The sequence below is a fragment of the Pseudophryne corroboree genome, chromosome 10 (genome assembly GCF_028390025.1).
Source record: "Pseudophryne corroboree isolate aPseCor3 chromosome 10, aPseCor3.hap2, whole genome shotgun sequence".
Lineage (NCBI taxonomy): Eukaryota > Metazoa > Chordata > Amphibia > Anura > Myobatrachidae > Pseudophryne > Pseudophryne corroboree.
In genome coordinates this window covers 251,278,764-251,301,186 of record NC_086453.1, presented here as the reverse complement: position 1 = coordinate 251,301,186, position 22,423 = coordinate 251,278,764, and the positions used below count along the sequence as shown (strand labels likewise).

General features: G+C 42.3%; 1 protein-coding gene across 1 annotated transcript in view; it reads right to left on the bottom strand.

Annotated features, from left to right (window-relative positions):
* Window positions 1-22,423, bottom strand: part of HTR3B (5-hydroxytryptamine receptor 3B) — a 76,667-nt gene that overhangs the window by 54,096 nt on the left and 148 nt on the right. The window contains exons 2-6 of the mRNA XM_063941889.1: window positions 21,465-21,637; window positions 7,133-7,177; window positions 6,885-6,994; window positions 2,393-2,562; window positions 534-691 (exon numbers count right to left, since the gene is read on the bottom strand). Coding sequence (XP_063797959.1) covers window positions 534-691; window positions 2,393-2,562; window positions 6,885-6,994; window positions 7,133-7,177; window positions 21,465-21,637 — 656 coding nt within the window. The remainder of the gene's footprint in view (window positions 1-533; window positions 692-2,392; window positions 2,563-6,884; window positions 6,995-7,132; window positions 7,178-21,464; window positions 21,638-22,423) is intronic.

Sequence of the window (22,423 nt, the reverse complement as noted above, 5' to 3'; positions counted from 1 at the left end):
TAACCCAGGTTGAATTATTGGGTCAGGTGACCTGGGATATCTGGAGTGAACCTTTCACACCACACAGCGACCCGTGTTGACATGGCAAAATACCGGGTCGATACTGGGTTATTTGTGCGGTATGAAAGGGGTATATATAAAAGTTTTCAAATTGTTGAAACCCCAATTCTAACTGTGCATCAAGTGTCTCTGAGTGCTGCCAAAATCCTCTGCTTGTATACATGTACTAAGGGGTATAAAGAGTGGAGGAAGGGGGGGGGGGGTTCTGCTATCCATAAGATAGATAGATAGATAGATAGATAGATAGATAGATAGATAGATAGATAGATAGATAGATAGATAGATAGATAGATAGATAGATAGATAGATAGATAGATAGATATGGAGGGAAAGATACAGGGTATAATATATATTATAATATATATAATATATATTATAATATATACACAGTATATACACAGCTTATACACACACATATACTGTACATACTGTATGTACTGTTTACCGTAAACAATGATACAGATTGCACATACATTAAACTGGACCTGGGCAAAGCTTCCACCGTGGGTCTGTAGGATCTCGTAGTTGGAAGGTACAGACAGAAGCTCCCACTCGCCATCATTAAGAAATATGCTTTTATCATTACTGATTTCTTCTACACTCCTCCAGATAGACAGGTTGACATCATTCACTGAAATAAACCATGTACTACTGTTTATGGAGGTTCCCAAATGTATAAGATAACAGAGTGACATTTATCCATGCAGTATACTTTGCTGTTGTTAGAACACTGGTGATTCACCATTCAGTATTGTACTAACGCTCTACATACTGTACACCTAACTAACATATGCAGTTCTACTTGGCTACCTGCATTAAAAAGAGATCGGTTTTAAGATATATTTTGCCTCCAGTGGATCTGTCATGCTGTCATACTCTTGGAGTTATATTTTGCAGTCATATGTGTTTATTTTATAAATGAGATAAAAATGGTTAATAGCAGAAATGATTCCTTTATTAGAGCACAGTTGCAGTGCTGATATATAGTGCATATTGTACATTGGTTTTACCTTCAAACTCATGGACATTTTATATCTAGTGACTATGGGGGTCATTCCGAGTTGATCGCTAGCTACCATTGTTCGCTGCGTAGCGATCAGTGAAAAAATGGCTAATCAGCGCATGCGTATGCACCGCAATGCGCACGCACACCATACAGGTACGAAGTCCTTTGTGGTTTTGCACTGATTCTAGCGATGATTCCAATCGCACAGCCGAACGCAAGGCGTGGCCGGGCGTTTGCTGGGCGGGTATCTGACATCATTACCGTGTCACTCGTCGCAGCAATCATTGCACAGGATAAGTAAGTAACTACAGGGTTGGTCTTGTTTTGCACAAAATGTGTTTGCAGGAGCTCTGATGCACAGGCGTTCGCACTCCTGCAAAGCAAAAAATACACTCCCCGTGGGCAGTGACTATGCGTTTGCATGGCTGCTAAAAACTGCTAGCGAGTGATCAACTCCGAATGACCCCCTATATCACCAGAACTGCACCTGCTCCCGAAACTTGCGGGCTTTTACATTTGGCCATAATCTTTCTTGCATAAATCTTAAAGTTGCAATACTATAAAATATGACCACAAATGTATATATTAAAGGCAATCAATGGTCAGAGTCACAGTCAATAGATTGTCATCATCTTCAATATTTAAAACCAGCACAAAGGGACTGGCAAGTGATACAGCTACTGGCAGGGACATCTGTATATCTAGGCTGTTTGCCTCAGTTTGCAAATATGCAAACATGCTCATCGGGATTAAGAGAGGAGAGTCATAGTTTGTGCGAGCCCACTATGGTATTTTGCCAGAGTCTACTGTGCATGCGCTGGTCTCCAGGAACATGGTGCAAATATCTGGGAGAAGGGACACCACACCATTTTCCTATTGTTTTTTTCTGATCTACAGCACTGACGCAGGACTCCAGAGAGGTAAGGATTATACATGGGTGTAGGGTGTATGGACCCAGGAGACCGTGTGTACCACACATCCTGCACCCATTACAGATACATCAATGATGTTCATAGTGAGCAAATACCAAATCTGCATAAAGAGGCAGGTGTACAGTATCATTTGTAGGCATGCACACTACAAATCTGCATATTTTATACTGGGAAATGGGTGTACGCTCAGCAAATGGGCCTATTAAATCTCCAAGTTGTGTAATATAGGTATTAAGTTGGTATATGAGCACCTAGATGTAGGAGGACAGTGCTAGACATTACATTGCTCCTGGCTGCTTATGTGGGAAGCATTTGTGGCTCTGTGAGGTATAGGGTCACTTTATATAGACATTTCTGTACATTGTGGAAACATGAGGAGGATAGGCTCCTTTACCTGTATGCAAACAGCTGCTGAAGGTCAGGCTACAGTTCTGTATATCAAATGGGAAGGCATAGGTTTCCAGACTGCAAGCTGACACCACCTGCATGGGCTTGTAGTTCCTGATGGTTCCAGAAGAGCTGACATAGACATATGGCAAATCAGGTGACTTTCCATCTTCCACACTATGAGAATAAATTGCCTGTTATTCCTAGACACTTTATAAGTTTAAATCAACATAAATACAAAATATGTGGTAGAGGGCCAATAAGTGAATAGTTTACCTGGGTGTAGGATTATAATGAGCAGTATTATTGTTTATTGCATTGTGAAATGTATTTACTGTAAGCTCTACTGTTACCACCATTCTGCTAGTTAAGGAAGGGGACATTTTGAATAAAAATGGCATATTAGATCGATGTACCCAATAATGTAGCTAGTGTGTAGAAAGTCTATTACTAAGTTCAGCAGAGAATTATTTTCTGGTCATTAGTTTATGTCCTATATTTACAATTATAGTATATGGCTCACTTAGAAGTGGACACACATGCACTCAAAATACGTAGGCAAGAGGCATGCTTATACATGTTGTGTTGGAAGCATCTCAAGATGCCTTCAGCTTAAAAGTACTTGTAACACTTTAAAGTTAGGTACACACTACCTGACATATACCACCCATCTGGTAATCACTCCTATCCAACAGAGTAGATATCGGATCGATGGACACCCATACACACCGAGCAATTTCTTGCTCATCATGTACTTTCCATTCATTTTTTAATGGGATCAGGAAGATGGGATGAGTGTGTCAAAGTCAAAAAATATTGCAGTACACACATCATGTACAAACTACACACAGATGGCCTCCATGCGCGTACTTGCTCTGCTGTGCGTGCGCATATTCGCAATTTGCGTATGGTCGCTCCCGCGGTCCTGCGCATTTACGGTAGGTATTTACGGTAGAGTTTGTGAGCGCATGGAAGGCTATCAAAACACATTACATATTTAATCCAAATAGTGCACAATGTACACATTGGCCCTCATTCCGAGTTGTTCGCTCGCAAGGCGAATGTAGCAGAGTTACACACGCTAAGCCGCCGCCTACTGGGAGTGAATCTTAGCTTCTTAAAATTGCGACCGACATACGCGCAATATTGCGATTACAAACGAGTTAGCAGTTTCTGAGTAGCTTCAGACTTACTCTGCCTGTGCGATCAGTTCAGTGCTTTTCGTTCCTGGCTGACGTCATAAACACACCCAGCGTTCGCCCAGGCACTCCCACCGTTTCTCCGGCCACTCCTGCGTTTTTTCCGGAAACGGTAGCGTTTCCAGCCACACGCCCCTAAAACGCCGTGCATCCGCCCAGTAACACCCATTTCCTGTCAATCACAATGCGAACGTCGGAGCGATGAAAATGCCGTGAGTAAACTTACTTTCATCATAGTAAAGTTACTTGGCGCAGTCGCAGTGCGAACATTGCGCATGCGCACTAAGAGAATTCTCACTGCGATGCGATGAAAATCTCCGAGCGAACAACTCGGAATGAGGGCCATAGTCTCCCTGCACCACACCAGAAAGTAACAGCAGTTTAAATGGTAACAGAACAAAGGGATTCACCTTTACAGGATAGGAGGGGACAGAATAAGGTTACAAGGTGATGTTTGGTATCCAGCTGTAGGGTATTTTAAGGGTAACATTCTGATGTTGGTTTGAGAAAGATTGCATGTTCCTGCGGATAGTTATGTGCAGGAGCAGAATATAGATATAAACTGTATTTACTGTACATTATGTATGCGCGGGAATCCAGAGGAGACCACCCACAAGAGCAGTTGGAACAGACATCGCCCACCTATTCAGACCGACCTATGACCTCTCCTGTACTGTAAATGACCATCCCTGTGTCCAATGGACAAAGAGATTACAGTATCCATTGTGTTATGTTTTGGATGAAGTGTATAAAGAGAGCCTGCGGCAGGCCTGGTCAGACACAAGACTCACAACGTTATCTATCAGATGACGGAGGACCAGACTGGGTGGCGTGGCGAATCCACTCACGTATGTAACATTGACTGTAGCCATTTACTCTGTTATATTGTATTGTATTGTTTGTATTGTAACCCCCTTTCAGCAATAATACGCTGTGGTGTCGGAACCCAGCGGTAAATTACAAACCGGAGTTGTGTCTTCCTTTCCCTGCTAAGGTTTAAAGGTGAATTGCTATCGCATTGCATTGCTGTATAAGGTTTAAAGTGTATTAGTAACGCATCACATTGCTGTATAAGGTTTAAAGTGTATTCATTGGGTGTGTACGCGCTGTGTGTACTTTGCACCGTCAGCGCGGCGTTTGTACGCTAAGTCCGTACACAGCACGGGACTTTGTACGCTTATAGCGTACTAAGTATGTAGAGTGTGTATTAAGTACAGCGGCCGCAGCGGCTCCATGGTAAAGTGTATTTAAGGTGTGTTTAAGGTATAGCTTTCATTCCTAAGGATAAATCAGCATTATCAAGTGCATCATACCTTATCAATAACGCCCAAAAATTGGATAGTGTATACCTCGCTTAATTTAGGTTGTGTGATATTGTAGACATGACACAGGGAAAGACTACAGATAGCATAAAGGCTCAATGGTGTTAGTGGTGAATGTTGAAGTCACTTTAACCGTGTTGGGTATGGGTGACCGGTGTTTGGGATCCCACCGGTCAGCTTGCCAAAGCCAGGGTCCCAAGGTTTCAATTGCCGGCAGGAGGGGCGAGCACTTGCCACAGGTTTTATTCCCGCTCTATGGGTGTCGTGGACACCCACGAGTGGGAATAGTCCCTGTTAGTCGGCATGCCGACTGTCAGGCTTTCAATCGCTCAGGACCCTGGCATCAGTATAGTGACCGGCAGTCTCCCAAACTTCGATCACATACTGTAACTACGTCCCCTTTAACCTATGTGTACACAACACAATGCAGTAATATAATAAAGATTCAAATACATGAGAGATAGTATTGTCTTGACAGTGTTGTTAATAAACGTAAAATTTGCATGTTCCATGTTATATGTAATTAAATACAAATGCAAAAAAAATAGGAAATTCTGCTGAATTCCTACAAACATCTTTTGTTTTATCTTTAAACCTTTCGAATGGAGATGCCAAGTGATGCAAAATGTATTCTGCAACTTCATGTTATAAAGCTTCAAGGCTTCTGATTTAAGTAATATCAGCTGGAGTGGTGAATGCATAGCCAGAAGCACCTAGCTTGTGCTGGTGATAGACATTATTTTCATTGTGTATCTTTGCACCAGGTCTCCAGCAGCTGCAAGAATTCCACCTCCTAAAAGGTTGTGTCTGGGATGACTTCTTATTGGCTGGTGGTCCGTGAGACGTGATTGGCTCATGGCAGAGTTTAAAAAAGCTGTCCCCTTCTTTTGATTGTCAGACGGACCACGAGCCGGGATTGACTGGCGGCTGGTGCCAACTTTAAACTGCACAGCCCTGGGACCTTTTTTGAGTGGAAGTGGGCGGGCATAGATGGCACTGGCGGGGTGACTCTCAGGCCGCAGCACCCTGGGCAGCTGCCCTGCTACCCCTAAAACCGACACTGTACAATATATTTATCAAGGGACCAAGACCATGCCAATGGTAAGCAATGCCTCTGTGGTGGCTGGCCACACCCCCAGTGGAGACTAGCCACACCCCTAATTATTGGTTCTTACTAGTGGTGGCTTCAGAGGTGGGACTGCAGTGCAGTTCAAATTTCAAACAGGGGAGCCATACCTGCTGTCACTACAAATGCTGCCAAACATCATCATCCGGGACTCACAGGCAGTTGGTGTACAACTCCGCTATTTGAAATTTGGAGTGCACTGCAGCCCCACTTCTGGAGTCACCACTGGCCCTAACCACTCCATTCCCCCGGTGGGCCTTTCACGCCCCAGTCCACACTGATTGTACATGTTCCAGAACCGTATTGCATGCAACTATGGGCAAAGCAGTCATACTCATGTCAATCAGACTACCACCTGCTACTGAATCGGCGCAACCAGGCTGTAATGGGATGTTTTCCTGTGGGCATTAATCAGTGAGGGTGTGTCCACGCAATTGCAGGAGACGCAGAGCTGTGTGCAAGCATAAATACACCTGTCAGACAAATCTTTGCACAAGGAATAGAGCTTATGCAAGCGTGTAGTGATAACGATGACACCTAGAAAACCAAACAGATAGGAGCAGCCTCCCCACAGAGATGCATGCAACTCTGTATAACTGAGGAATTACGCATTTATGCCCAGATTTATCAAGCCATGGAGAGTGATAAAGTACCAAACAATCAACTCCTAACTGTCAATGACGGTTCATATAGCAGAAATAAAAAAAAAGCGTCATCCAAGCTCAGATATTTTTTACCCCTAAACTACTTTTCCCACACCACCATCCTCCATTCCTCTATCTCCGCTATTCTGACACACTGGGTATAACTATATACAGTAGCTTGTTCACTACGACATTAAATCGTACGCACAATTCATTAATGACAATGTCTGGTACCCAAATGGCATTGAGCGGGAGGGAGATTTCTCCAATTCCATCAAACTGACTTGAATTCCAGGCCAGATATTCATCATTCCACATCTAGAATTAAGAAAATATATACTGTTAATTGTACAGCACATAATATGACTTTTAACTTTTTTATATTAATATCCTTTATCTTCAGTATATATAGAAATAGGTGTTCAGCAGAAGTCTGTAACAATACATAGCACATACCTGTCGATACCAAATACTGGTGGTCAGCTTCTGATTCTGTCCATCCTGGAACACATAATACATAGCACATCAAGTAAATGGACTACACACTGTATTTCTATGCATAACTATATATATACTTATCGACAGTCTGCAGGTGGGACTCTGTAGTGCGGTGGTGAGCGGGAAGCAGATTCGTTTTGGGGTATTTATATGGGTGAGTATGTCTGCTTTCTTGCTGTAGAATCTGTATTGTCCTGAGGACGGAGCTGAGGCTACGAAAACGTTTGATACATGTGCCTGCATTTTTGGAGTAGATAACTATATATATATATATATATATATATATATATGCACATACATACATACACACACACACACACACACACACACACACACACACACACACACACACACACACACACAGTTTGATATGAATGTTTCTTCTATGCAGGCTATAAGTATACTGACTGCAGGGCTGTAACTTGGGGTATGTGAATGGTGCCATCACACAGAGCATAGGGCTCTGGGGCAGCACCGTCACTGCCCCAAAGCTCCTGTAAGTGACTTGCATGATGTCATGGTGACTGCATGTAGAGTCGTTCAGAGTGCCCAAGGGATGCTATGGACAGGCACCCTGCAGCCTGTGCAGCTGACCTGAGAATCCTTGGGATAGGGAAGGCCATCGATGGTGTATGACCAATGTCGAATACTTTTACCATTGATGGGGAAGAACCAGATGGTTTCCTGCCATCGATGGTTCAATGCTACCAATTTTTTTTCCCGTCAAAGTATCAGGGCATGGAGCTTAGCCCCAACCACTGACACCCATGAAGCCACACCCCTGTGCTCTGATTGGCCTGCATTTCATAGTACAGTAATGCAGGGGTTACCATCGATGGGTAAATCCATCGTTGGTTCGCTTACAGATGGTTTTACACCATCAAGGTTATCCATCAATAATACTATCGATGATGACCATCAATGAATAAACCACGATGGCCATCCCTACTTTAGGACACTCCTGCCAGAACTCTACTTCCCAGAAGCGGCAGCCCCGACGTCTAAGCATAACATCATGAAGTCACGGTTTTAGGAGGCTGTGTCAGCACAGGGTGGACTTCCCACTGTCCTGTTATGGTGCTGACTGATTGTGCTATATCTGCAACCTCTTTACCTGCTCTGTCATATGTTAGTCTTTTATAGACCTGGTTATTTTCTCAGTATTGTCATACTCTACCCCCCAATATATATCAAACAGATACCACTATACCCCCAACTGTGTGATAATGATCACCCAGAAAAAATAACAGAAGATCTCTGAAAAGTGGTAATAGGATTAATGGAAAGAGAGGGCAATTAACAACCAGCACCATCATACAACAAAAATACTATTATACCTCCATTCTTTTGTATTGCATATAACATAGAAACTAGGGTTAGTGACTCTGTAGCAATTAGTGTGTCAGAAAAACTGTTCGATAAAGTTTCCTTACTGACACTATGACTAAACAATAAACATTCCCTACAAGAAATCCATTTGAAATAGGGTTAAGGTTTAATGGAGACCCCTCATTTATTAGCGCAGACAATCCAACTCTAAAGATGAGAGAAGCAACTGTAGTCAGAGCTGTGGATCTATTTAATACTTTAGTCTTTTGTTCATTTTGTCTCTCAAGAGGAAACTTAGCAAACGGACTCATTCTAAATGGTGTGTCTACTGACCCCAATTTCTTCTCTCACCAATCATTCCCTATTATACAGTACAATACATTTTGACCATGGGGATTCCCAGAATCCCAAAGCTTCAATCTAACGGAAGCTTGTACCAAATTGTGTTTCAGTTTATAAAGTGTTCCAGGCCACATAATGCAGCCATAGCCCGACAAAGTCGGACACTGGCCTAACCTCTCATATCTATCTATGCTTTTTATACTTCTATACAGTAGAAAACCGAAAACTGGATTAGTCTGCATTAGTCAATGTTCAAACTATGCAACTCCCTAAATAATAAATACTGTGCAATTAAATAGTAATTATCCCATGTCTAATTGTCTGCATTATATTGCATATTTCTTAAGAATACATTTGTTCAGATGTTTTTGGTGGTTGCACTGCTATGTTAGAGGAGAGGTTGTGTTGCTGTGTTAGAGGAGAGGTTTTGTTGCTATGTTAGAGAAGAGGTTGTGTTGCCATGTAGAGGAGAGTTTAAATGCAAACTTACACCAAATACGGCAGGGTTTTTTTTTTTTTTTGTTTACTGTGCAAGATAATGAAACGTCTAGTCTTCAACTGTTTTAACACTTCCAATTTATGCCTAATTTAATATTAATTGCAGTTTTGTTTAATTGGCAAACATTTGGGGTCTTATTTCCAAAGGTCCGGTTGTTAGACCCAAAACTTCTTATTTTCTTTATGCTCAATACTTAAAAGGGTGATGTTTTTACTTGCCATGTCTTGCTAATAAAAGCATTGCCCTTTTAAATATTGGGAAAAAACGCATTCATAAGTGTCAGATTTTACAATCTGGTGCTTCGTAAATAATCCCCCTTAAATTTTGATTCCACCAACACTACCTCTGAACACTCAAGTCACTCAAAAAACATTCTCATATTAGTCTACAATTTTATGTTTTTGCTACACAGAGGAATACATTTGTATCTACTTTACAAAAAAATGTGGACCCAAGGGTGGGAATTCAATTGCTGGCGAATCTGCACAGCAGCCATCACACTTTAAAGCAGTGGGATCTCACACAAAAGTATTCGCTGCCCCATAGGGTAGCTAGCACTTTTGTGCAAAATGGGCATTTGGCTGGCCAGGTGAATGGTGAAAGAAGAGGTTCCATTGCCGCATTTAAATGCTTTGGTAACAGTGATTTGCACCCATTACCTGGAATTAAATCCTCCCTAAGGTATCTGCACTGCCCAAGTGCTATCTTTGTACCCTAAATATCAAACCCCTAAAAAGGTGGGTGTGGTACTACCTACAGATTTGCTTGTCCAGGATACAGCTTAGTTGATCAGACAATCTCTTCCTGATAGGCACAAGAGGGTCTATCTCCTGCTGGACTCACAAGGCAATTCAGAAGGCCTATTCTGCAATGTCAGATAACCGCACACATAAATTCAGAAGACCAGGTCTACAGGACTGAATCTTGTTTGTCCCCACATTCTTTTTTCAAAGATGTACAAGGTGGACATTGTAACTAGGGATTCATGATCCTGACGGGGCTCGGGATCCGGGCATCAGAATACCAACACCTGGGATCCCGAACATTCTGTTAGCAGGATGCGCTTGTGTCTTGCTGCGGGGGTGGGAGGTAAGGTTTAGGCACTAGTAGGGGTGTTAGGGTGCAGGGATAAGAAAAGGATGGTTAGGTACCAGGGAGGGGAAGGGGGGTTAGGTACTTACAAGGGGAAGTTATGGTTATGCACCAAGTGGGGAGGGTTAGGTTTAGGCAGCGGGAAAGGGAAGGTTAGGGTTAGGCACCACTGGGGAGGGTTAGATTTAGGCACCCACAAGGGAGGGTTGGGGTAGGGGGCAGAGGATGGTTAGGGTACTTTCTGGGGGGCTGTTGGGATTTTGATGGTCAGGATACTGCTTTTGGTATTATGACCGCCGGCATCCTGTCCATCAGTATATCATACCAAATCCTGCTGGATATAGTTAAATCCCAGTGGCATTTTAACTGCATCCCGTAGCTAGCAGTTACTTGCCAGTACTGTATTCATTTAAATATTACAATGAGCTAACATATGGAATGAGCTAATTAATCAATGACATATCTATGTTATAGATCATGTCTTAGCCAAATGGGTGCCTATTTGGTCTCAAAACAAGTCTAGCTAGACCTTCTAGAACTACTCATATCAGGGTCCCTGCAGCAACTCAAGGACTTTGGGGTTAGGCGACTTGGCCAACATCCAATATACAGTGCCCAATCCAGCCATGAAATCCAAAAGCTACTGAAGCCACACAACTCCAGGGACCAGACAGATTTAAAAGGGGACCTCATCCATCAGCCTTGGCACTTACTTAGAGACAGTATAGGCTAGGTGGTACAGCTCCTCTTGTTCTGTTCTAGGATTGTGACTGATCAATTCTTCTAGTCTCTGTGGACCTTGTTAAGTTGTGTACATGCTGTAGGTAAGAGGACATCAGACTCATGGGGACATGTACTAAGCAGTGGTAAAAGTGGAGACGTGAGCCAGTGGAGAAGTTGCCCATGGCAACCAATCAGCTGCTCTGTATACTTTTATAGTATGCAAATTATAAATGTTACGTCAGTGCTGATTGGTTGCCATGGGCAACTTCTCCACTAGCTCACTTCTCCACTTTTATCACTGTTTAGTACATCTCCCCCTAAGTCCCTGCCAAGCTGGTAGAGAAGTGAACATTGTGTCTCAGGACCAGGACATTGCTCCAATAAAGCTAGTGACTATAGACGTTTTAGGAAAGGGTTCTTCAGTAGGATCATTGTGCGGGGGAACCAATTGACTATCTCTTTTATAGTAATTTCTATGATCCTGTATATAAAGTACAATTGTTCTTTAAAAAGGTATCTGAGTCCATAGGGTTGCCTTTGGTCTGACCATCTAAGGATGATTGGCAAAGGAGCTAAACATAAAGCTGGTGTCTTCAGACAGCTATTCTTCCCTATGCAGTATTCTCTCCTATTCAGGACTGCTTTAGAACATTCCACTGTCAGAGTGAAAAAAAGAGAATTTTTTTATACATGCCACAAAATCCTTTTCTCCATGGCTGTAGCAGTGATGTGCGGTGAGCCTTTCCTGTCATACTAACTTTTGCGCCAGAGTTTTGATTGTATAAAGTACAGTATATCAAAAATACAAAGAATATGTTAAAAATATTTTCTTTGTGTTATTCTATTCATTGTTATAGTCAAATCTCTAGAGTAAAAGGTCTTTGACAGGTGAGGCAGTGCCTCCCCTGCTAATCTTTTCCTCACATCTCTGATCAAAATTCACCAAATTTACAGGAGTTTATACTGCTGCACCTGTGTATAATGCCCACATGAACCAATGGGCTCATATATTGTGTCTGGCTCTGGTATTAACCTGTCCCTCCTCAGCCATTTACCTCCCCGCACATCTCTGGGCTGTAGAGGGAAGTCAGAACTGCTGACCTAGGAATGCATGGTTTCTGTTCTACCCTGCTTCTCCAGTTATCCACCATTTATGTTCAACTACAGCCTCAACCAAAACTGTATATAAAAAAATAAAATTTTCTGGCTCAGACCTAATTGGTTCCATAATATAAAACAAAATTCAAATTGAGCAAATGATTGAATAAAAATATATATTTATAGTAGCTGGGTTAATGACTTGAATTAATTAGAAATATTATATGCAGAAAGTTTGCTCATCACTAGGCAGGAATTGTATTCTACTTAGCACAGAAATAAATGTCAAATATATAACTATATTGCTCTCTCACTAAAAAAATGAACACATTTTTAAAATTACACAATTGTTACACTTACAACATAACTTTTTTATATCGTCTTCAAGAACGCTATACACAAAAGAATGGTGCAAATTCAGAGGACATATTTGAATAGACTGTGGAACTTAAGTATAACAGTGTAAGAGTATTAATGCATATAGTACTATATAAGTATTATTTCACGATTTATTAAAGGCTGCATTTGCATCTGCATGGAGTGCAGTAGGATGAACTTTTTGGGATGATTTGTCTTGCATATTTGTCTTAAATTATATTTTTATTTTTCATTCTTATTTATTATAAATACATGGGGTCCAAGTTTGCTGAAATCCAGGATTTTGTCAGAGATTGTCCATATTTGTTAAGTGGCAATCTGTCAGGCTCCAGAGCCTTACCTCCGGCGGGTGCTCCCATGGGTTACCATCACGCTGGTTGGCGCGGATGCGGCGGCAGGGAGCTGCTGGCGGCGGGTCCTCCAGGACGGATGTGCGGCTGCCAAGGGCCAGGGGCCGAGGGTCTGGAGGGCCGGGCGCTGCGGCGGGGATCGCTGCAGTAAGGTCCTCTAGTGGTGACACAGTATAGTGTGTCAGAGACAGAAGATGGCTAAAACTGTGTGCTAACAGCTAAGTATGTCTCCTGTGCTGGGGGCAGCCATGTTGGAGACCAGAGTATTACCAATGAAGTTCCCAATCTGTGTCCAGCCAATACTGCGTGTTCTCCCCTTACAAAAGGGGGCTGGCTCAGAGGGAGAGTGCCAGTGCTTCAAGTTACCTCCTTGTGAAAAGTTCTCCAGCTCTGTGCTCCCAGGTTACTTCTGGTTCCCTGGTCCTGGTTACGTAAATGCTGCTGCAGTCCAGCTGTCTAAGTCCGTTGCCACTCGTGGAAGCGCTCACGGGGTCCCAGGTCGTAGAGGAGCTCCAGGTGCTAACGGCGGTTCCCGCAGACGTCTTAATTTCTTCAAAGTCCAAGTTCTTCAGCCTCGTCTTTCAATCACAAACCACAGTCTTCATTTCTTCAAAGTCCAAGTTCTTCAGCATCGTCTTTCAATCACAAACTACAGTCTTAATTTCTTCAAAGACCAAGTTCTTCAGCCTCGTCTTTCAATCACAAACCACAGTCTTCATTTCTTCAAAGTCCAAGTTCTTCAGCCTTGTCTTTCAATCACAAACCACGTCTTCATTTCTTCAAAGTCCAAGTACTTCAGCCTTGTCTTTTAATCATAAAACACAGTCTTCAGTTCTTCTTTACCGGAGTTCTTCAGCTTCACTCTTCAAGTCATTTAACCATAGACTCTAATTCTTCCAGTTTCTTCTATTTCTCCAATATTCGTGTACAGCCTGATTATTCATTTAAACTACAGTTACCTTCCTAAGAAGTCCTCCTTTTCTTTACGCCCTCCGGCCAACGTTAACACTTAGTTTGGCTTCCACCCCATGAGGAGGAATTACATTCAGCCACCTCGTTTACTCTCCTCACTTCAGCCAAAACTCGGTTGTCGGAACCCCAACTTACGCCAAGCGTGACACAATAATTTACAACGCAAAACCAGGTTGGTTTGCCTTGTAAATGATTGTCACTTTAAAAATACAGGCAATCTCAGTCAAAATCCCGGACCTCTGCAAACTCAGACCCTTTTACATATCCCCCATAGTTCCCTTTACAAGCCTTAACTGGCTCATTATTACTAAGCTTAATAGCAATGGGTAATGGACTTGAGAGTTACTAATTTTGATGCTAGTCAAACAGAAAAAAAAATCCACACATTTAAAGCTACAGTGCCACCCAGGGAGGAAGTAGTCTTACTGCTCTATCCCCAGCCATGAGCTCAGGAAAACCCGCCACTTGAACTACGTAGTCTCATGGATGAACCCCGGGGAGATGTATCATTTTGGGGAGCACAAAAGGACCAAAGAGAAGCCTCAATCACAGACATTGCACCTTCTCATTGGTCTTCCCGCATGTTCCTCCTTTATGCAACATTATTAAAGTGAAAAAAAAATGTACAGATGCAGCAAAAAGCTGCTCAGTGTACCAGCCATAGCCAGCTTAAGGGGGGGATGCAAGACATACTGTACCCCAGGCCCCCCTTTGTCAGGGGGCCCCCAGCCAGAAAACATTGACATCACTAGCTTTTCCTCTTATGCAACAGCAGAACCAGGCACCCATAATGTGAGCAGAACAGCATGCTGTGCAGGCAGAGACACAGGAGATACCGACCAGAGGAGAGATAGGAGGGTGGAGAGAGCTGTAAGTGACAGAGGGATCCCAGCCTCTCCTCCTCCCCACCTGAGAGTCTGGGTCCTGTGTAACCTGCTATCTAATGAGGGTCTAGACAGAGACACACACAGAGTCCTCCTGAGTCCTGTCCCAGTGTGTAAGTAGTACAGAGGATGCTGCTGTTCTCGCAGGTGACAAGATAAATTATACATTTTAGTTTTTTATGTACTTTTAAAGTTGTTTAAGTTTTCCTTGATAGTACTACAAGTACATTTTATAAACTAGTTGTCATTTTATACAGATTCAGACTCAGAGGCGAATTTAGACCTCTTGCTCATGCATTCCTCAGTGTGTGCTCCCCCCAACACTGCCTGATTGTACTGGGGGATGCATTCAAAATGCCGGCGGTTGGGATCCCGGTGTTCAGGAGACTGACGCCGGCATCCTAACTTCCAACATTTTACCAGTGTGCGGAATCCCACCCCCCTGTAATTCCCAAAAGGTTGGTGGGTCCACGCCACCAACTGAGTGGGAACAGAACCTGTGGTGAGCGAAGCCACTGGACCCGAAGCATGGCGAGCGCACTCGCTGCCGGTATATGGGTAGGCGAGATGCTGCTGTCGGTATACTGACAACTGGCATCCCATCTGCCGGTATATCATACGCACACATAGCAGGCAGTCCCTCGCTCTGAAAAAATTCACAAATGCATCTACATGTCTTATATGAATAATTATAAAGTAAGAAGCACATTTTAGAGCAATTGGAATCATACAAGCAGCAATTGATCAAAAAAAAAGTCTTGGAAATAAGATGAAGACTTTGAATAAACTGACAACCACTAGGCTTCCATCAAGGGGTCTAAATTGCTGAAATACCCTAAGCAAAATGTGTTTACAGCATCTTCCCCTACCACTATGCAATGACATCATCCCCTATACATACTATGCAGCTCCCCAGACTATAGGTTACCACCCTAGTATACGGAGAATGGCATAATTACAGAGAAAGCTCTGTGCTACAGATAAGCAGGACCACAGGTAGCCCCCAAATCCTCAAATCCTGTTCTACTGTTGGAAATAGAACATAAATACAATTGAGTGGAAGGGAACCTGCTTTCTGCATGCTGGGACATGTCATTCTCCACCAGCCTGTCTCAGCCTAGTACTTAAGCTAAGCACCCCTCCAGCCAGCACTGAGTGGCCAGAGACTGTGACCAGAGATGACTACACAACTTATCCAGCAGCCCTCACACACACACTCACCTTCCATGGACCTTTATCTCACATACATTTCCTGCTGTAGCCCACATACAAAACACCTTCATCTTCCTTCTCCTACTTTCCTGAATGCATGGGCCTTGTGACCTCCCTGTGCTGTACAGAGGAGGTCACATGACATTGGACGCAAGTGATGATCACCCCCTTCCAGTGTCCTCCACCCAGTCACCGCTGCCATGACACAACCCTGCCTCTACTTTGGATCCACCCCACACCTGCACAAACACCGCTCCCCCTACCCCCTCCCCTTCCCAGTAACCAGAGCCAGAGTGAGCACTGCAGTAACCGCAAGACAAGGCCGCAGTGCAGCGCCGCTTACCTACAATGGCAGCACTATACGCACATCAGCTTCCCCCTTCCTCCTCAGCTCTTCTCTCTGCATGTGACGTAGCAAGTCACAAGCAGCACTCAGCAGATTATCACAGTGCACGTGAGACAGAGCAGCACGCACAGGCTGGAGACGAGAGTTACTTATGTCCCCATAAATCAGGTGCTGAACTGACTGTCTGGCGGCACCAGACTACATTTCAGTGGCAGACTTTCTGCGGGCCCCCGGGGACCCGTCGGGCCCTAAGCACCGGCTTGTGTTTCTTGGTGGGAAATCCGCCTCTGTTCAGACCCACGCACATATGTACAGATGCCACAGTGGTCCAGCGGTCAGTGCCGTCTAGCAATGTACTTTAGTTCAGTCACTTCAAGTTGTACTAGTTATGCGGATTAGATGCACATTTTGATTAAAAAGACGCTTGGTGCAGCCGAGTGGCACGGAACCTGGGGGGCTATTTGGCGTCACTTGATACACAATGTATAAGGATACATCTCTAGTGCACATTTAAAGGAAACAAAAACAATCAAACAGTAAATAAGGTGATACTATTTCCTTGCACTGTTTTTCGAAAGCCACAAAAAGATGTATTTAGATATTTCTATGTTACCAGATACAAACCTTGTAAAAATGTAATGTAATTTGCAACAAGAATTTGTGATAAATTGGGGTCACTGTTTGACCTAAATAACTACTGTATGATACTATGTTAATTTTCTTTAATTATAAACGTTCTGGTGAAATAAACAGACTTTATTCAATACCTTTGTCATAAATCTGTTGCAGGGATTAGTGTGCACTTTAATTGATTACTTGTTGTCTGAATAGTTGTTCCTGGTTTATCTTTGATAAAATAGACCGTCACCTTCAGATGACACATTAAACAAATCACCGGCTTCTCCGGCAATTTTAATTAGTTGCTGAGTCATTAATCAGGATGTTGAGGAGAATGATGCTACTCGGGGGTTCAAAATGCTGCTCTTAATACTAAAATAGGTGGGAGTGGAAGCTTGCTTAGTAGGTTTGGTATTAGCTCTAGAAAGATATTGCAGCCAAGTTTGTCTCAGATCAGCATTAGCATACAAACGTTTATATTTGCTGAATAATCATTATCATTTATAATATCAGTAATCATATTATTAAATTAAATGGTATCTAAATGAAAACCACGCTAGAACAAACATTAGTATATAGCACATCCAGCAGAAAAGTACGTGGAATAAATGATATGAATGGTAAATTATACACAACAGGATCTTTATGGAGCCGTTCACCCATATATACAATTGCACATTGCACATACAGTATGTTTGAGATTTATTGATATGAAAGGGGGTCAAATGCACATCTTCAACAATTCAACATAGCCTAGTATCGCATTTGGCTTTATTGCTAATATATATGGCATAGATGTATCAAGCCTTGGAGAGTGATAAATTGCACGGTGAAAAAGTACCAAACAATCAGCTCCTAACTGTCATTTTTAAACACAGTCTGTAATATGACAGTTAACAGCCAATTGGTAGGTACTTTATCACTGTGCAATTTCTCACTTTCCAAGGTTTGATAAATCTGGTCCATAATCTCCTTAGATGTCAGTATCCACAGTTACGCAGTAGAGCAGAATGGAGGCCCTGCCCCCTCACCGCTTTCAGTGGCCACTGCTAGTGACAGGCCCCACCCCCCACTCCCATGCAATGAGGACAGATCAGGGATCAGTGACTGTAGAATGGAGGTTTTTAACCTCCTGTCAGCACCCACAAATAGCACTCCCACACACCACGATGAGTTAGATAAGAGGGGTCCACAGATGAGATATTGGAGTGGGGGCAAAAGTGAGAAAAATAAAAATGGGGGCATCAAAGATGAAAGACATGGGACAGATTTGAGATAGGGGAGAGGCACATAGAGGTGACAGGTAGAGACAGACAAGGGGGTGTCAGAGATGAGAGAAACTTGAATTGGAGAAGGATGAGAGTGAGAAAAAAGAGATGAGAGGCAGAGAAAAAGACAAGGACAGAGATATATAAATGTGAGAGAGTTACAGATGTGGGCAGAGGTGCGGGACAAAGATGAGAGACATGAGGGAAGGGGTCAGGAATGCAAGAGAGAGGCAGGAGGTGGAGGGAATAAAGGTGAGAAAAATAAAGATGGGGTGGGGGGGGGCAGAAATGAGAGAGAGAGAGAGAGAGAGAGAAGGTATATGGGGTCCGAGATGAGACAAAGCTAGACACACAGCAATTGACAAGTCCAAAATGCTAGTATCAATTACTATTTTTATATTCCACTTAATATACTACAGAGTTGGTGATCCAGTCCAAAATCAAATGGTCTTTATTGGCTGGGCCCTGCATTGCTTATTGCCTTAAGGATGCATAACCATATACACAAGCTGCACTGCTTAGTGTGTAGGCAAGAAAAAATATATACAAGACATATAACCAGGTGCTTTTAATTTGTTGTTTCTCCTAGCAGCTATGATATATGAGGGGTAGTCAATCCCTCTAATCGTGAGTAAAGAGAAGTATATACAGCGCTTTTTGACACATAAATGGATTTACATATAAATTTTAATACTACACTATAAAAATTGTACAATTAAAATGAATTCATAAGTACCTATGGCTAAAATAGAACCGCAGTCTCAATATGGAAGACTCGTCGTGGAAGTCAGTGCATTATGTCTGGATAGTTGATGACACCACTAACTGGACACCACAAGAACAGTCAATAAACACTTGGTTCAAGTACTTTGTATATATTAGCCAGCTAGGTATGTTTTACCAGTTCTGTGTTCCAATAGATGGTACGCCAATAAAAAGTGGCTCATGTGGCAACGGCAACCGGTGTTGGAGGAATCCTGGTTCACAAGAAAGGGCTGGAGATGATTGCAAATGAAGTTGTCCTTCCAGTAATGAATGTGGTGAATCCAGCACTGGTTAGATCTGTTCACCCACTGCTTAGTGTGTGCCCGGCATCCCCAACCCTCCTGCACTTTCCCTCCATTGAATCACACCATTTGATGTGCTGCATATCCAATGGGACAATTCCAAGGGAGACAAAGTGTTGTAACATGTAGCATGTACATTGCACTGTCAGTATGCAGTTAATTTGTCGGCTGTCAGGCTCCCAGCAGTCAGGATACTGACATCAGTATCCTGACACCCGACAATGCCGACAGCCGCAATCCCGGCTAACAATGACACCAAAACAGTGGGAATAGAACCTGTGGCAAGTGCAGCGAGCCACCGAGCCCGCAGCGTGGCGAGTGCACTGAGCCCACAAGGGGACTCTTTGCGCTCGCTCTGCTGCCGGCATACTAGCAGATGGAATGCCATTGTTGGGAACTAACGTCCGGCATCCTGGCCGCCAGTAAATTCTACTGATCCCACGCTGTCATACAGCGGCTTGTTTAGTGTGTATGGAAGATGTGATGTATCATTTCATCCCATTGTTGCGTTACTAGCTCGCACCATTGGAAGGTGTATACCCAGAATAACTCTAAAGGATATCGGTCTTAGGACAGAAAACAATTTGCTCACAGAAAATAAAATATCCATTTACTCATTAGTACTATTTTAGGTGACAGATACAGATGTGGCCGCTTTCACCTTACCTGTGGACGGGTCCTGCGAGCGGCTGCATCATGATTGCAACTAGCTGCGGCAAGCTGTGGCCCATTTGCAGGAACGTATGTACCATGCAATCCTATGGATTGCGGGTACATACGCAGTGTGCGGGCACACCCATGGGCACTCTATTAGTGGCAAATTAGTCATGTTTGTTGTGAATAGAAGTTATGCTGAACACGGACATTTCACTGGCGTATCTATAATGGGTGCAGTGTGTGCGGTGCACACGAGCCCCTGGGTCCAGAGGGTGCCCACACTGCACACACTTCTTCCATACTTACCTTTCCGGCGTCCACTGGCGACTGTGTGTGGGCCCCCTCCTCTCCTGTAGCCGCTGCTAGCGCACTGAGCGCTAGAGTCTACAGCGCATGTGCAGGACTCCGGAAAAATGTTGCGGCGGCCATTTTTGGGAGTCCTGCGCATGCACTGTAGACTCTGGCACTGTGCCAGAGTCTCAGCACTGAGCGCACTAGCAGTGGCGGCTACAGGAGAGGAGGGGGCCCACACACGGAGTTTGAACACGGGTCCCCTCCTCTCTAGAAACGCCGCTGGGACATTTATATATTGTGGCTCTTTGGCAACAAAATAAACAAATAGAATATTTTTAGAACAGTCTGATCATCTAATGCTCTAATGTAGTTCCCTATTAAGATATTGCTTTCTACTTATTGGTATTATTATTATTATTATTATTATTATTATTATTATTATTATTAAAAACCAGAAAGTGGATAATTGGAGCAGGTGTAAGGAAATGCAGTATGCTTACTGACACACCAATAACACAAACTGAGGATAGAAATTAATTATGATACAGGTTGAGTATCCCTTATCCAAAATGCTTGGGACCAGAGGTATTTTGGATATGGGATTTTTCCGTATTTTGGAATAATTGCATACCATAATGAGATATCATGGCGATGGGACCTAAATCTAAGCACAGAATGCATTTATGTTACATATACACCTTATACACACAGCCTGAAGGTCATTTTAGCCAATATTTGTTATAACTTTGTGCATTAAACAAAGTGTGTTTACATTCACACAATTCATTTATGTTTCATATACACTTTATACACACAGCCTGAAGGTCATTTAATACAATATTTTTAATAACTTTGTGTAGTAAACAAAATTTGTGTACATTGAGCCATCAGAAAGCAAAGGTTTCACTATCTCACTCTCACTCAAAAAAGTCCATATTTCGGAATATTCCGTATTTCGGAATATTTGGATATGGGATACTCAACCTGTATATCCATAGTAACGTTACAGATTAGATATAGTTAAATATACTGAAATCAATTACAATTTCAAAATCTTTTTTTTTTATGACTGCCCATTACATAAATACGGTAGCTGACTGGAAACAATAATGACTTCACAAACATTAAAATACACAGATGTATAAGTAGATCTTAGCTTACAACATCTAACACCGCGTGGACAAAGAGATCTATGTACACTGTGGTGGCGTGAGTCCAGTTTTTCACGGGTCTGACGTCTCTACTGTAGTTGATCAAGAGATTTTGTGTCAGATGATGCAAACTTGAATTCTTTATCTGCAGGCTCTCACTGGCAAGGCATGCTAGGACGGTCTCTGGAAGACAAATAGCTTGCAGTTAGATGGTACAGCATAAATCCAGGCTGCCCAAAGTTATCCTTTCTTAATGCAAGCTGTACAAGACTATCTGTATTTTCCTCACACTGACACTTTCCTAACTTACATACAGTAATTCTGGTCTGGTATGGAAATAGATAAAAGAAAAAAGGATACAATAAAAAAAATAAGGTCACACATATATATATATATATATATATATATATATATATACACACACACACACACACACACACACACAGTATGTGTGTGTGTGTATATATATATATATATACATACATACATACATACATGGTATATATATATATATATATATATATACATGGTATATATATATATATATATATATATATATAAAATAAAAAGTGCTATTACTACTAATTATTATTATTTTTATTACAATTGCTGGTTGCACATAGAGGTGTCCAAAAAGCATTTTGACAACTAAATAAACATGTTTAAAGTACATAATCATTTACTTACATCAGTTGTGAAAAATCATATTAGAAAATAATTAAAAATGCAATTTACTCATTGGTATCTTTCCATAAATGTCTCTGCATGTGAGTAACACACAGAAATATTTTGAAATAAGACTACAGCAGCCAAATAACACCTAATTAATATCTTCAGACAAAGTGTTTTTTTAAACTCTGTGTCTATATCTATAAGTCAAACAACTAAAACCAAAAATCAAAATAATAGCAATATGTTTTAAAATATATGGAAAACTATAATGCAACTCTAAAAAAAAAGGTTTTTTTA